At 38.0% G+C, this 14,524-nt stretch overlaps 1 protein-coding gene across 1 annotated transcript in view; it reads left to right on the top strand.

The window, feature by feature from the left end:
* EFCAB3 (EF-hand calcium binding domain 3) overlaps window positions 6,002-14,524 on the top strand; it is a 56,460-nt gene continuing 47,937 nt past the window's right edge. The window contains exons 1-2 of the mRNA XM_021066792.1: window positions 6,002-6,055; window positions 8,378-8,484. Coding sequence (XP_020922451.1) covers window positions 8,421-8,484 — 64 coding nt within the window. The 5' untranslated portion in view covers window positions 6,002-6,055; window positions 8,378-8,420. The remainder of the gene's footprint in view (window positions 6,056-8,377; window positions 8,485-14,524) is intronic.

Below are 14,524 nucleotides of genomic sequence, written 5' to 3'. Positions count from 1 at the left end.
TAGAAATTTGGGGAAAGTGTGGGCACTGTCAAGAACGAATATTAATTTGTTCAATGTCTGGGCCAGTAGGGTGCACCCATTTCTCTTGTGTTTAAAGAATCAAAATATAGGTGAACACAGTGAACCTCAATATGGAGTTTTTGCATAAGGAAATGTGATCACTATGAATAGACAGTTCCCTAATTCGAGTTATGAAGTACTAGCAGAGATATTACTTGCCTGTAGAATTATGTAGATTCTACCTGCCATCGTAAGTCATTGGGCAGTTATACTGCCCCCATATTATTCCCTCCCATATAGACCCATACACAGAATAGATGTGTTATCTTCTTATTTGAATTAAAGAACCTTTTCAAGTACTGAATTTCACAATAACTGTAGGTAGGTGAAGTCATCTCATGTACTTAAATTCATCTTGAAGTTAAAAATAATATACAAGATTATGTTTTTCATAATTTGCAATAATTAGATCTCTTAATATTAATATTATCATCTGACACAATTCCATCTATTCAAAGGAGAAAAGGTTGAAGCCAGTGACTTTAAAAATGTACTGGGGAAAATGGGAATCAAGCTCACTGAAAAGGAACACTTGATGCTGTCAAAAACTCTGCCAATCTCTAGTGAGTAGTTAACCTACCATCATGGTACTCGGGGAAAGTGGTTTTGTGGGCTTCTGGGTGAGAATAGTCCAGTGCCCCAAGAAAACCTCTAAGAAAAATGCAGGTCAAACATAAGAAACTTTTTTTTTTGTCACTTGTGTTTTAATTTGGAAGTGATAAACTTTTTTTCTATTCAGCCAAATGGTTAAATATTTTTTTTATTGTAACAGCTACACAGCTAAATTCTTCTCTATCACCCTGAACACACCCCACATCCTCAATCCCCTCCCCAGAAGCCTCCCATTTCCCCACAATCCAGCAACTAAATTGTAAACACCTAGGGCAGGGAACCTTCAGAACCATGTGCTAATATTGTCTGTATCTATTCTGATTGGTCGGTGGCCCACCAGTCACTTCCTCAAAAATTTTACCTCCTGGGCACCTGCATAGGCTCACTTGCAAAGACCCTAGAGGCCAGCCTCTGCTTCACCTGTGCCTCCTACCCAGAGACCCCCACATGTAGACATTCTTCTCCCCTCCCACTTAGTTCCTGTGCTTAATTGTTCCCCAGCCAAGAATGAGACTACACCTCACCAAGGGGCTAATGCCCCTGATGGCAGAATTAGCACCCTGGGTAGCAAATGCTCAGTGCCCATTTGAATCCTCCCCAAATGTACCTGAGGCTGTGGCAACTCACTATGTCTAGCATTCCCCCCAGATTTCTCTCAAGGGGCCAACTGTGAGAAATGCAGCATTCTTAGGATATTGGCTCTGAGAGAGCAGGATAGAGATACAGAAAAAAAGCAGATGGACTATAATGGACACTATTGCAGGCACATGCCAAATGCTGGGGCTCTGTCAACTCTGCAGACATCCTGCCACAGAATGGAGGCCTCTGGGGACAGATAGCACCTGTGGGGATGGGTTGATCTGGCAGGTTCTATATCCCTGTTGAATTTTATCTCCATTTATGAAAAGATTTTGTTTAGAGAACAAATTTTTTTCTTATTTCAATATTGTTTTATGTTATTCTCTTTAATATCATCCCTTTATGGGATCTACCATTAGACTAAACATATACTATAGGAATACCTCATGGGCCTATGAGAAGAATGAGAAGAAAGAAGTGTGTGTGTGTGTGTGTGTGTGTGTGTGTGTGTGTGTGTGAACTGCATCAACTGCTGCCATGAGTTCGAAATAGGGAATAAATTGGCCACACTAAGAATAGTCTTTACCTTCTGTTATAATGTGAAGGTGAAACAGAATGAATTTCTAGGTGAATTGTGTAAAATGTCTTATAAAATGATATAGTTTCTCATCCTTTTTGACTTGAATTTTACCATATCTCATAGGAGATGGAAAGGTGTATAAGAAGAGATTACTAGATAGTGTGAAGTCTCTCAAAGGTAAGAATCATAAGAACAGCACCTGGAGTTCCCGTTGTGGCTCAGTGGTAATGAATCTGACTAGGAACCATGAGGTTGCGGGTTCGATCCCCGCCTCGCTCAGTGGGTTAAGAATCCAGCATTGCCATGAGCTGTGATGTAGGTCGCAAGAAACTCGGCTCGGATCCCGTGTTGCTGTGGCTCTGGCGTAGGCCAGCAGCAACAGCCCCAATTGGACCCCTAGCCTGGAACCTCCATATGCTGCAGGTGCGGCCCTATAAAGACAAAAAAAAAAAAAAAAGAACAGCACCTAAAACTTATTGTGTTGTGCATTTGCTTCTTAAATGTTCTGATAAGAATGTTACTTCATCAATATTCCACTGGTTTATGATGCTGAATTTATGCCTCATCACTACTGTTCTTTGGGTATAACTACATTTGAAGAAGTCATTACTAGTAATATGTAGCAAGTTTGAAATTTTGACTTCATTTAGGTTGGTTATCTTTACCACAATTCATCATACTTGTCTGATTCTTCGATTTTATCTGTGATTAGTCCAATTAAAAGTTACAGCACAGTGTTGAGAGAGCATTTTCTCTCCTTGACTCTAACGCTGACTCTCTGGGTTCACTTAAATAGCCAATGTTTCACTCCCCTTCAGCTTAAGGTGAAGGTATACTCAAAAATAGCATCTTCCACTTCTTAGATTTACTCATATTTCTTATGTACATCCTCTTCTTCCTAAGGGAAAAAAATCACTGTCAACAACCTGGACACCCTTATGGAAGAAATGGAAATCCAGCTTGAGAAAGAAGACCGTGTGGACTTACTGACCCATCTGCCAATTGATGGTAAGTATGTCAGGTACCACTATGTGTAGGGGGAATCTTGGGGTTTCTATATATAAGGGTTTCTGAAGGTAAACCTGTTTTTCATTCTCTTTGAAAAACTTATGAAATATTTTAAATACACATAAAAATGGAGAAGAGTATAGCCCACACTGGCTGAAGCTAACAGACGTTATCATTTTGCCAAATTTGCTTCATATATCTTCCTTCCCTCTTTCCTTCCCTGCCATGTATACCTTTTTTTAAGTAAGATAAAGTTGCATCAATGACTCAATTAATAATACCAATTAAGCTTGATAAAAATGTCAAAATCAAAGTTAGGATAATTCATTAGAAAGAAATTGCTAAAGATTGAGCCTCAGGCTAAGATTTCCATATTGGATTCAAATGCAGAGCCGGTGGCTCTGAATAAACACCTGATGAAAAGCAAGCTTCTGTCAGAAAGCCAGACAACACATCTTTCAGCAGAGCCAGAACACGCCAATCAACATGAACAAGTCATTCTTCTCCCTTATTTCGGTGTTCTGTTCTCAGCTGGTGCTTGGGAGATGTAGCTAAGGCAGGCTACTGCTGCTAGTAAACATCTTCTCTGCTACCCTTACCTGTATTTGACCTTAATGTGGAAAACAGTTTTGGCTGGCCTGGCTTGCAGTTTAAAACCTCACTCGCCCTGGGTTTAGTATGCTGGTAATCATGGCCCCACATATTAGCTAGGGGTCCTCAAAATGCTTCCTACCAGAAAAGATATTGTTACCAAGAAAGTATTTTTAGAAACCTTGAATTTTTTTTTTTTTTTTTTTTTTTTTTTTGTCTTTTATGGCCTTACCCGTGGCATTGGTGGTTCCCAGGCTAGGGGTCGAATTGGAGCTATAACTACTAGCCTACACCACAGCCATAGCACGCGGGATCCAAGCCGTGTCTGCAGCCTACACTACAGCTCACGGTAACGCCAGATCCTTAACCCACTGAGCGAGGCCAGGGATTATCCTGTGGCCGCTTGGATACTAGTCAGATTCATTTCCGCTGAGCCATGACAGAAACTCCTAGAATCCTTGATTTTTTTTTAAATGACAGAATAATATTTTCTCACCCAACAGTGCATTTCTGTACCACTGAAATTTATTTTTTTAGCTAGGACAAACGATATGCAAAACACTGAATTATAGAATGGACATAAAGAAATAAATGGACACATAAATAAAGAAAATTAAGGCATGACCCTTGCTTTCAAATAGTTTGCAGTCCTGGCGGGATGGCAGTGGAGAAAGTAAGCAAAATTTAGAGAGTGAGAAGGTAGCATACTGTTAAGGTTTAAAGGTCAGATGCCTGTGTAAATAAATTACTTCTAGATTTCAAATTCGATCTTATCTATTGAAATATGTTCCCAATACTAGGTTTGAAAAAAGGAAGAGGCCTATTAGAAGGGAATACTATTAAACTTGCCCCATCTGTGTTACAAAACCTGGTATTAATTAAGTGAATGTTCACTTTAATATTTTGATCTTCTTTTGTGTTTCTGGCTTATTTTCGGTCGAAAGATACTAAAAAAAAATCATGAAAATAGCTGAATTCCAACACTTTATATTATAATTTAAATTCATATTATTTTTCTCTAAGATATTTTCTGTGCCTGAATTGTCTTTTCTTACAGAGAATGAAATGGTTGATTTGGATGTGGCAATGGATGATGCAAAAGCTTTTACAGGTAAGTAAGAAGTTGGGGTGAAAGGGACTCTTTATTAACTAAGACCATAATATTTTATTTTTTTAAAGACTTTTTAAACAGTAGTATTCACTTTCGGCTATTATTGACATGCTAAGTTGACTCCGTACAAATTTAATGGTTAAATGTTTGTTTTATAATTTTACTGCTTGATTTGGCATTTTTCCTTAATACACCTATATCATGTGCAATTTTTACTAAAACTGTTTTCCACTTCACTGTTGTCTAAACAACCAAAATATAGGTTGACACACTGTTCAATCTCAATGTGAGATTTGTGTAGGATACCTAGGAAATATGATTACTGTGTCAAAGGACCAAATAGTTTAGGAAATACAATGGCATTTGATTTGTATCTGGAATTATATAAGCTTTTCTTTTGCTTCTATTGAAAGTATGAATTATGAAGTTCCCGTCATGGCTCAGGGGTTAACGAATCGACTGGGAACCATGAGGTTGAGGGTTCAATCCCTGGCCTCGATCAGTGGGTTTAAGGATCCGGCGTTGCCATGAGCTGTGGTATAAGTCACAGACACAGCTCAGATCCCGTGTTGCTGTGGCTCTGGTGTAGGCCGGCAGCTACAGCTCCAATTCGACTCCTAGCCTGGGAACCTCCATGTGCCATGGGTGCGGCCCTAAAAAGACCCCAAAAAAGAAAAAGTATGAATTATATGTCTAACTTTATTCACCCATCCGCATGTCCTTTGAATCTACATAGTTTAACAAGTTCATCACCAATTTGCATTAGGTAATCTTTTTCATAATTTGAAATCATTAGTCCATTTCTAAAATTGTTACATGTTAACAATTTCCATCAGGAGAGATGGTTAATCTCAGTAATCTGGACAATGTGCTGAGGAAAATGGGACTAGAACTCACCGATAAGGAATATAAGGAGCTGCTGAAAACACTGCCAATTCACGGTCAGTATTTAGTACATCCCTTGAAGCTTGGTTTCATGGACGTGAGTGTGGAAACTAATGAAATTATATATGTGTATACCCGATAAAACCTATTTAGAAAACACGATTCTCACATAAGAAACTCTGTTCTTGTTGCTTAAATTTTAATACTGAAAATTGACATCTTTCACTCGTCTCCCACCATAAAGGCTAAATTATCCTGTCCCTCTGAGCGCACTGCCTAATCTAAATTATGACCAAGGCAAAAAGGGAAACCCAGGAAGTAATAAAAGGAAGGAAAAAGGGAGAAACTAGGCAATAAGGCTATTTTAACTCAACCAATAGGCGGATTTATATCAGTGAAAGCTTTCTTCATCTTTGGTTTCATTCTTACTTGAGGGTAAAATAGAATAACTTCTAAACAAATCTGAACAGGTTTTTTTTTTCCCCCTAAGGTTATGAATGTTGTATTGTCTTTGTGCTGTCTTTGTTAATCTTTCCATTATTTAACCTATTTCTTTAATTGTGTCTTATATTACAGCTGATGGAAAAGTATACAAGAGTAGATTGTTAAAGCTGTGAAGGCCCTCAAAGGTGAGTAAAAAGCATAGTGAAAAATAAAATCCTCAGCAGTTTCTTTTAAATGTTCCAAGTTTGCTTCCTGCCGACTGATTGATTGTTATGACTCATAACCTCTCATTCTTCTTTGGGTGCTTTGACCTTTAGGATACAAGTTAAAGTGTGTTACTGGAGAAAGTTCCTAACACTGTCTTCTGGTTAAAACTGTATAGATTGGTGGTTATTTCAATCATGAATCATTAGATTTACCTATTCCTCTCTAATGACCTCTCATGGAAAACTGAAGCAGAGTCCCCTGGATAGACATTAAGAAAGATATCCTGGAGTTCCCATCGTGGCGCAGTAGTTAATGAATCCGACTAGGAACCATGAGGTTGTGGGTTTGATCCCTGGCCTTGATCAGTGGGTTAAGGATCCGGTGTTGTCGTGAGCTGATGTAGGTCGCAGACACGGCTCGGATCCCGCGTTGCTATGGCTCTGGCATAGGCCAGCGGCTGTAGCTCTGATTGGACTCCTAGCCTGGGAACCTCCATATGCCGTGGTCGTGGCCCTAGAAAAGGCAAAAAGACAAAAAAAAAGAAAAAAGAAAGAAAGAAAGATATCCTATTCGCACTTTCCATACTAATTCTGTGTAAAGTTATACTTTTTTTTTTTTTTTTTTTTTTTTTTTTTTTTTTTTTTTTTTTTTTTTTTTTGTTTTGTTTTTTTTGGCCTCCCGGCATATGGAGTTCCAGCTATTGAATCGAGCTGTAGCACCCTACGCAGGCCAGCAACGCAGGATCGAGCCGTCTGCACCTACACAGCTCCGCACGCGGATCGTTAACTGACAAGAACGAACAACTCATGGTTTTATCGATTCGTTAACTGCGCCACGAATCTATTTTCGTTTTAATTAAGAAAAAAAAAATTTTTTTTTTGTCTTTTTGCTTTTTCTAGGGCCACACCTGTGGCATATGTGGCTAGGGGACTAATCGGAGCTGTAACTGGCCACAGCCACAGCACCTCGGGATCCGAGCCGCATCTGCGACCTACACCACAGCTCACGGCAACGCCGGATCCTTAACCCACTGAGCAAGGGCAGGGATCGAACCCGCAACCTCATAGTTCCTAGTCGGATTCATTAACCACTGTGCCACGACACGAACTCCAGGAAAAAAAATACTTTTTAAATACAAAGTACTGGAGTTCCCTGGTAACTTAGTGGTTGGGGACTTAGCATTATCACTTCTGTGGCTCAGGATCAATCCCTTGCTCAGGAACTTCTGCATGCTGAGGGGGAAGCCAAAAGAAGGAAAAAAGAAAAAGAAAATTATCTAATTCTACCACTTAAAAAGCTGATATGAAAAGTGAAAGTTAAGTCATGGGGATGTAATATACAGCATAGTTACTATAGTGAATAATGCCTTATTGTATATTTAAAAGTTGCTAGGAGGAGCTCCCACACAACAGGATCAGTAGCCTCTTGGGAGCCACTGGACACAGGTTCAATCCCCGACCTGGCACAGTGGCTTAGGGATCCAGTGTTGCTGTAGCTGCTGCTTAGGTCAAGACTGCAGCTCCGATCCCTGGCCCCAGAGCTCCACATGCCTCAGGGGCAGCCAAAAATGACAAAAGAAAAAATTGCTAAGAAAGTAGATCTTAAAAGTTCTCTCCACAAGAAAAAATTGCGTAACTATGTGTGGTGATGGAGGTTAACTAGATTTATTATGGTGATCATTTTGCAATATATACAAATTTTGAATAATCACATTGTACACCTGAAATTAATATATGTCAGTTATACCTCAATTTTTTTTTAAGTGGAAATTCTGGAGTTGCCGTCATGGCGCAGTGGTTAACGATACCGACTGGGAACCATGAGGTTGCGGGTTCGATCCCTGCCCTTGCTCAGTGGGTTAAGGATCTGGCATTGCCGTGAGCTGTGGTGTAGGTCGCAGACACGGCTTGAATCTCGTGTTGCTGTGGCTCTGGTGTAGCCTGTGGCTACAGCTCCGATTAACCCCTAGCCTGGGAACCTCCATATGCCACGGGAGCAGCCCTAGAAAAGACAAAAAGACAAAAAAAAAAAAAAAGTGGAAATTCCCCACTTCCCACTGATCTAATCCCTCCCTATAGAATAAATATTGTTTACTGATACCTTTGTCTCAATGGTTGTCTTTCTCAATGTTTCCCTCCTTTCAACAGACAAATCTAAATATAGGGAGGTATATATATTAATAGTTTCTTTGTGCCCTTTTGCTTTGCCCTCCAGTTGGGGTTTCTAATATGTGATCATGATAAGCATTTTTCACTCTGAGAGTGTCACTATTCTTATTCTTCAATACCCTCTTTCCTAAGGACCAAGGGTCAAAATCAAAAAAATTGAATCCTTTGCAAAATAATGGGAATTACTACACTCAAGGATGAGGAACTTGAGGAACTAATGACCCAACTGTCAGCGGATGGTGAGTGTCACAGACGTCATTATGTTCTTCAGAGAAACATGGGCCCTTCTGTTGGAACTGCTGAAAGTAGCCTTTTTTCATAAAGTTTTATTGAAGTATAGTTGATTTACAATGTTGTGATGATTTCTGCTGTACAGTAAAATGATTATGTCATACATATACACATCCATTCTTTTTCAGAGTCTTTTCCCATATAGATGATCACAGAATATTGAGTAGCGTACCTGTGCTATGCAGCACGTCCCCACTGACCATTAATTCCATACGCCTTAGGCCAATCCCAAACCTTCAATCCATCCCTCTCCCTTACCTTTCCCCTATAACCATAAGTGTGTTTTCAAAGTCTGTGAGTCTGTTTCTGTTTTGTAGGTTCATTTTATTATTTATTTATTTACTTGTCTTTTTGTCTTTTTTTAGGGCCACACTGGTGACATATGGAGGTTCCCAGGCTAGAGGTCAAATCGGAGCTATAGCTGCCGGCCTACACCACAGCCACAGCACGCGGATCCAAGCTACATCTGCAACACCACAGCATATGGCAATGCCAGATCCTTAACCCATGAGCAAGGCCAGGGATCAAACCCATGTCCTCATGGATACTAGACAGGTTTGTTAACCACTGAGCCACAACGGGAACTCCTTGTATCATCTTTTTAGATTCCACATAGAAGTGATATCATGTAATATTTGTCTGTCTGATTTATTTCACTTAGTATGATAATCTCTAGGTTCATTCATGTTGCTGAAAATAGTATTATTTCATCCTTTTATGGCCGAGTAATATTCCATTGTATATATGTACCATATCTTTATCCATTCATCTGTCAATGGACACTTATGTTGCTTCATGTCTTGGGGTTATTGTAAATAGTGTTGCAATGAACACTGCGGTGCATGTATTTTTTTTAATTATAGTTTTCTTCGGGAATATGCCCAGGAGTGGGATTGCTGGGTCATATGGCAACTCTATTTTTAGTTTTTCAAAGAAGCACCATACTGTTCTCCATAGTGTTCTTACCAGTTTGCATTCCCACCAACAGTGTAGGGGGTACCCTTTTCTCCACAAACTCTCCAGTATTTATCATTTGTAGACTTTTTGATGATGAGCATTCTGACTGGTCTTGACTTCATTGTGGTTTTGGTTTGCATTTCTCTAAAAATTAATGATGTGAAGTATCTTTACATTTGCTTTTTGGCCATCTGTCTGTCTTCTTTGGAGAAATGTCTGTTTATACCTTCTGCCCCTTTTTTTATTGGTTTTTTTTTTTAATGTCTTTTTGATGTTAAACTGAATGAGTTGTTTGTATATTTTGGAGATTAATCCCTTGTCGGTCACTTTGTTTGCAAATATTTTCTTCCATTCTGCGAGTTGTCATTTTGTTTATGGTTTCCTTTGCTGTGCAAAAACTTTGTTTAATTAGGTCCCATTGGTTTATTTGTTTTTATTTTTATTATCTAGGAGGTGGATCTTAAAAGATAGTGCTGAGGTTTATGGAAGAAAGTATTCTGCCTATGTTTTCTAAGAATTTTTTATAGTATTCAGTCTTATGTTTGGGTCTTTAATCCATGTTGAGTTGATTTTTATGTATGGTGTTAGGGAGTGTCTAATTTCATTCTTTTATATGTAGTACCACTTACTGAAGAAACTGTCTTTTCTCCATTGTATATCCTTGCCTCCTTTTTTGTAGATTAGTTGGCCATAAGTGTGTGAGTTTATTTCTGGGCTTTCTATACTGTTCCATTGATCTATATTTCTGTTTTTGTGCCAGTATCATACCATACTGTTTTGGTGACCATAGCTTTATAATATTGTCTGAAGTCAAGGAGCCTGATTCTTCCAGCTCCATTTTCTTTCTCAAGATTGCTTTAGCTCTTCAGGGTTTTCTGTGTCTCTATACATATTTTAACATTTTTTTGTTCTACTTCTGTGAAAAATGCCATTGGTAAATTGATAGAGATTGCACTGACTCTATAAATTGCCTTGGGTAGTATTGATTCTTCCAATCCAAGAGCATGGTTTATCTTTCCATCTGTTTGTGTCACCTTTGATTTCTTTCATCAGTGTCTTATAGTTTTAAGAGTACAAGCCTTTTGTCTCTTTAAGGTGGGTTTATTCCTAGGTATTTTATTCTTTTTGATGTGATAGTAAATGAGATGGTTTCCCTAATTTCTCTTTCTGATCCTTCATTTTAGTATATAGAAATGCACTTGATTTCTTGTATTGCTTTTGTATACTTCAACTTTACCATATCCATTGATGACTTCTAACAGTGTTCTAGTCCCATCTTTAGGATTTTCTAAGTATAATATCATGTCATCTACAAACAGTGAGAGTTTACTTCTTTCCAATTTGGATTCATTTTACTTATTTTTCTTCTCTGATTGCCATGGCTAGGACTTCTAAACTATGTTGAATAATAAGTGGTGAGAGTGGACATCCTTGTTTTATTCCTGACCTTAGCAAAAATCCTCTCAGCTTTTCACCATTGAGAATGTTGTTAGCAGTGGGTTTGTCATATATGGCTTTTATCATGTTGAGGTAGTTTCCCTCTACACCCACTTTCTGGAGAGTTTTATCATAAATGGATGTTGAATTTTGTCAAAAACTTTCTCTGTATATATTGAGGTGATCATATGGTTTTTATCTTCAGTTTGTTAATGTGATATATCATACTGATTGATTTGTGGATATTAAAAAGCCTTATATCCCTGGATAAATCCCACTTGATTATGATGTATGGTCCTTTTCATGTATTGTTGGATTTTATTTGCTAGTATTTTGTTTATTTTGTTGAGGATTTTTGCATCTATGTTCATCAGTAGTATTGGCCTGTAGTTTTCTTTCTTTTTTTTTTTTGTAGTATTTTTGTCTGGTTTGATATCAGGGCTATGGCAGCCTCATAGAATGAATTTGGGAGTGTTCCTTCCTCTGCAATTTTTTGAAAAAGTTTCAGAAGAATAAATGTTAACTCTTCTCTAAATTTGTGATAGAATTCACCTGTGAAGCCATCTGATCCTGAGCTTTTTGTTTTTGTTTTGTTTTGTTTTGTTTGTTTGGGGTTGTTTTGTTTTGTTTTGTTTTGTTTGCTTTTTTAGGGCTGCAGTTGCAGCATATATGGAAGTTCCCAGGCTAGAGGTCGAATCAGAGCTGCAGCTGCCAGCCACAGCCACAACCACAGCAACACAGGATCCAAGCTGCGTCTGTGGCCTACAGCTCATGGCAATGCCAGATACTTAACCCACTGAGCAAGGCCAGGGATCAAGCCCACCTCCTCATGGATATTAATTGGGTTTGTTACTGCTGAGCCAAAACAGGAACTTTTTGTTCCTGAGCTTTTCATTGGAAGTTTTTTAATCACAGTTTTTCAATTTCAGTACTTGTGATTGGTCTGTTCATACTTTGTTTCTTCCTTGGTAGGTCTTGGAGACTTTTTCTGTTTCTTCTATGTTGTCCATTTTAATGGCATGTTATGATCCTTTGTATTTCCATAGTGTCATTTGTAACTTCTTTTTCATTTCTAATTTTATTGATTGAGCCCTCTCTCTTTTTTTCTTGATGAGTCTAGCTAAAGGTTTATCAATTTTGTTTTATCTTTTCAAAGAACCACTTTTTTATTTCATTGATTTTTTTTCTTTCTTTTCTTTTTTTGGCCATGTCTTTGGTTTGTGGAAGTTCCTGGGCCAGGAATCAAACCTGTGCCATAGCAGGGACCCAAGCTGCTGAAGTGACAGTATCAGCTCCTTAACCTGCTGTATGCTACAAGGGAACTCCTTCATTGATTGATCTTTCCTATTGTTTTCTTCATTTCTATTTCATTTACACCTGCTCTGATCTTTATTATTTCTTTCTTCCTACTAACTTTGGGTTTTGTTCTTCTTTCTCTAGTTGCTTTACGAATAAGGATAGGTTGTTTATTTGGATTATTCTTATATCCTGAGGTAAGGTTGTATTGCAATAAACTTCCCTCTTAGAACTGCTGTTGCTGCATCCTGTGGTTTTGGATCACTGTGTTTTCATTTTCATTTGTATCTAGGTATTTTTTAATTTCCTCTTTGATTTCTTCAGTGACCCATTGGTTGTTTAGTCACATATTGTTTAGTCTTCATATGTTTGTGGTTTTTGCAGTTTTTTCTTGTAGTTGATTTAATCTCTTGTAGCAGAAAAGATGCTTGATATGACTTCAGTGTTCTTAAATTTACCGAGGCTTGATTTGTGGCCCAGGATGTGATCTACCCTGGAGAATGTTCCATTCATTCTTGAGAAGAATCTGTATTCTGCTTTCAGATGGATTGTTCTATAAATATCGAGTAAGTCCATCCGACCTAATGCATTTTTTAAGGCCTGTGTTTCTTTACTGATTTTCTGTCTGGATTATCTGTCCATTGGTGTAAATGAAATATTAAAGTCCCTCACTATTACTGTGTTATCAATTTCTCCTTTTATAGCTGTTAGCAGTTGTCTTATATATTGAGGTGCTCCTATGTTGGGTACATATATATTTACAATTGTAATATCTTCTTCCTGGATTGGTCCTTTGATCATTACATAGTGTCCATCTTTGTCTCTTATAATTCTTAATTTAAAGTCTATTTTGGAGGTCCCACTGTGGCACAGTGGGTTAAGAATTTGACTGCAGTAGCTCAGGTCATTTCAGAGGTGTTGGTTCAATCCCTGGCCTGACACAGTGGGACAAAGGATCTGGCATTGCTGCAGTTGCAGCATTAAATCATGTCTACAGCTCAGATTTAACCCCTGGCCTGGGAATATGCTGCAGATGCAGCAATAAAAAGAAATAAATAAGTTCTGTTTTGTCTGATTATGAGTATTGCTTCTCCAGCTTCTTTTGATTTCCATTTGTATGGAATATCTTTTTCCATCCTCTCGCTTTCAGTCTGTATGTGTCCCTAGATCCAAAGTAGGTCTCTTGCAAACAGCATATATACGAGTCTTGTTTTTGTATCCACTTAGCCAGTCTACGGGTTTTGATTGGAGCATTAATCCATTACATAAAGTAGTTGTCAATATGTATGTTCTTATTGCTATTTTGTTAATTGTTTTATATTTTTTTGTAGATCTTTTTTCCCTCTTCCTCTTTTGTTCTCGTCTCTTGTGGTTTGATGACTGTCTTTAGTATTGCGTTTGGATTGCTTTTTCTTATTTCTCTGTGTATCCATTGTAGATTTTTGGTTTGCAATTACCAGAGGTCTCAATATACCCATACACAAGCCTGTGTGTGCACGTATGTTTGTTTTAAATTGCTGGTCTCAATTTTAAATGCCTTTCAAATATCCTGCATTCAAGTTTTCCTCTTCTCACAATCACTGTTTTTGAAATCATATTTGTGTGTGGATGATTTCCTCCCTCTACTAAAAGTTTTCCTTTACCAGTGAGCTTTCTCATTATCATTTTCTTATATCTAGTTGTGGCCTTTTCTTTTCCACCTAGAGAAGTCCTTTTAGTATTTGTCATAAAGCTATTTTGCTGGTGCTGATTTTTCTTAGCTTTTGCTTGTCTGTAAAGTTTTTGATTTCTCAGTCAAATCTGAACAAGAGCCTTACTGGGTAGAGTAGTCTTGGTTGTAGGTTTTCCCTTTTCATCACTTTAAATATATCATGCCATTCTGAGCTTATGGGGAAATCTGGGGAAGCCCTCTCAAAATCTATACCATTTTATAATCAAAGCAATAACAAAAGCAGCAGTTGATACTGAGTCAGGAAGCTTGAACGCTCAGGTAAATAACTCAGAGTGGCTAGAGGCTATTTAAAAAATGCAAACATATACGCAACCCAAAAAAAAAATGTGTTGAACATGCAGCTCTGAAATAATGTATATGGAAGTAGAATTCTGAGCCAATGAACCTGATTCCCATTCATGCATCACAGGCACTTACTTTTTAATTTTATTAAAATGGAGCTAAGAGTGCCCCTGCTATAGCCAACCCAGGTTTTTTCTTTTCCTGCTGAAGCTTATAATTCTAATTCTCTTACTTAGGAAAAAATATGTTTGAACTAATGCAACTTCCACATTACTGTGACTTTA

This window comes from Sus scrofa, chromosome 12 (assembly GCF_000003025.6).
Source record: "Sus scrofa isolate TJ Tabasco breed Duroc chromosome 12, Sscrofa11.1, whole genome shotgun sequence".
In the NCBI taxonomy this organism is placed as follows: domain Eukaryota; kingdom Metazoa; phylum Chordata; class Mammalia; order Artiodactyla; family Suidae; genus Sus; species Sus scrofa.
This window is presented reverse-complemented; position numbering and strand designations above follow the sequence as displayed.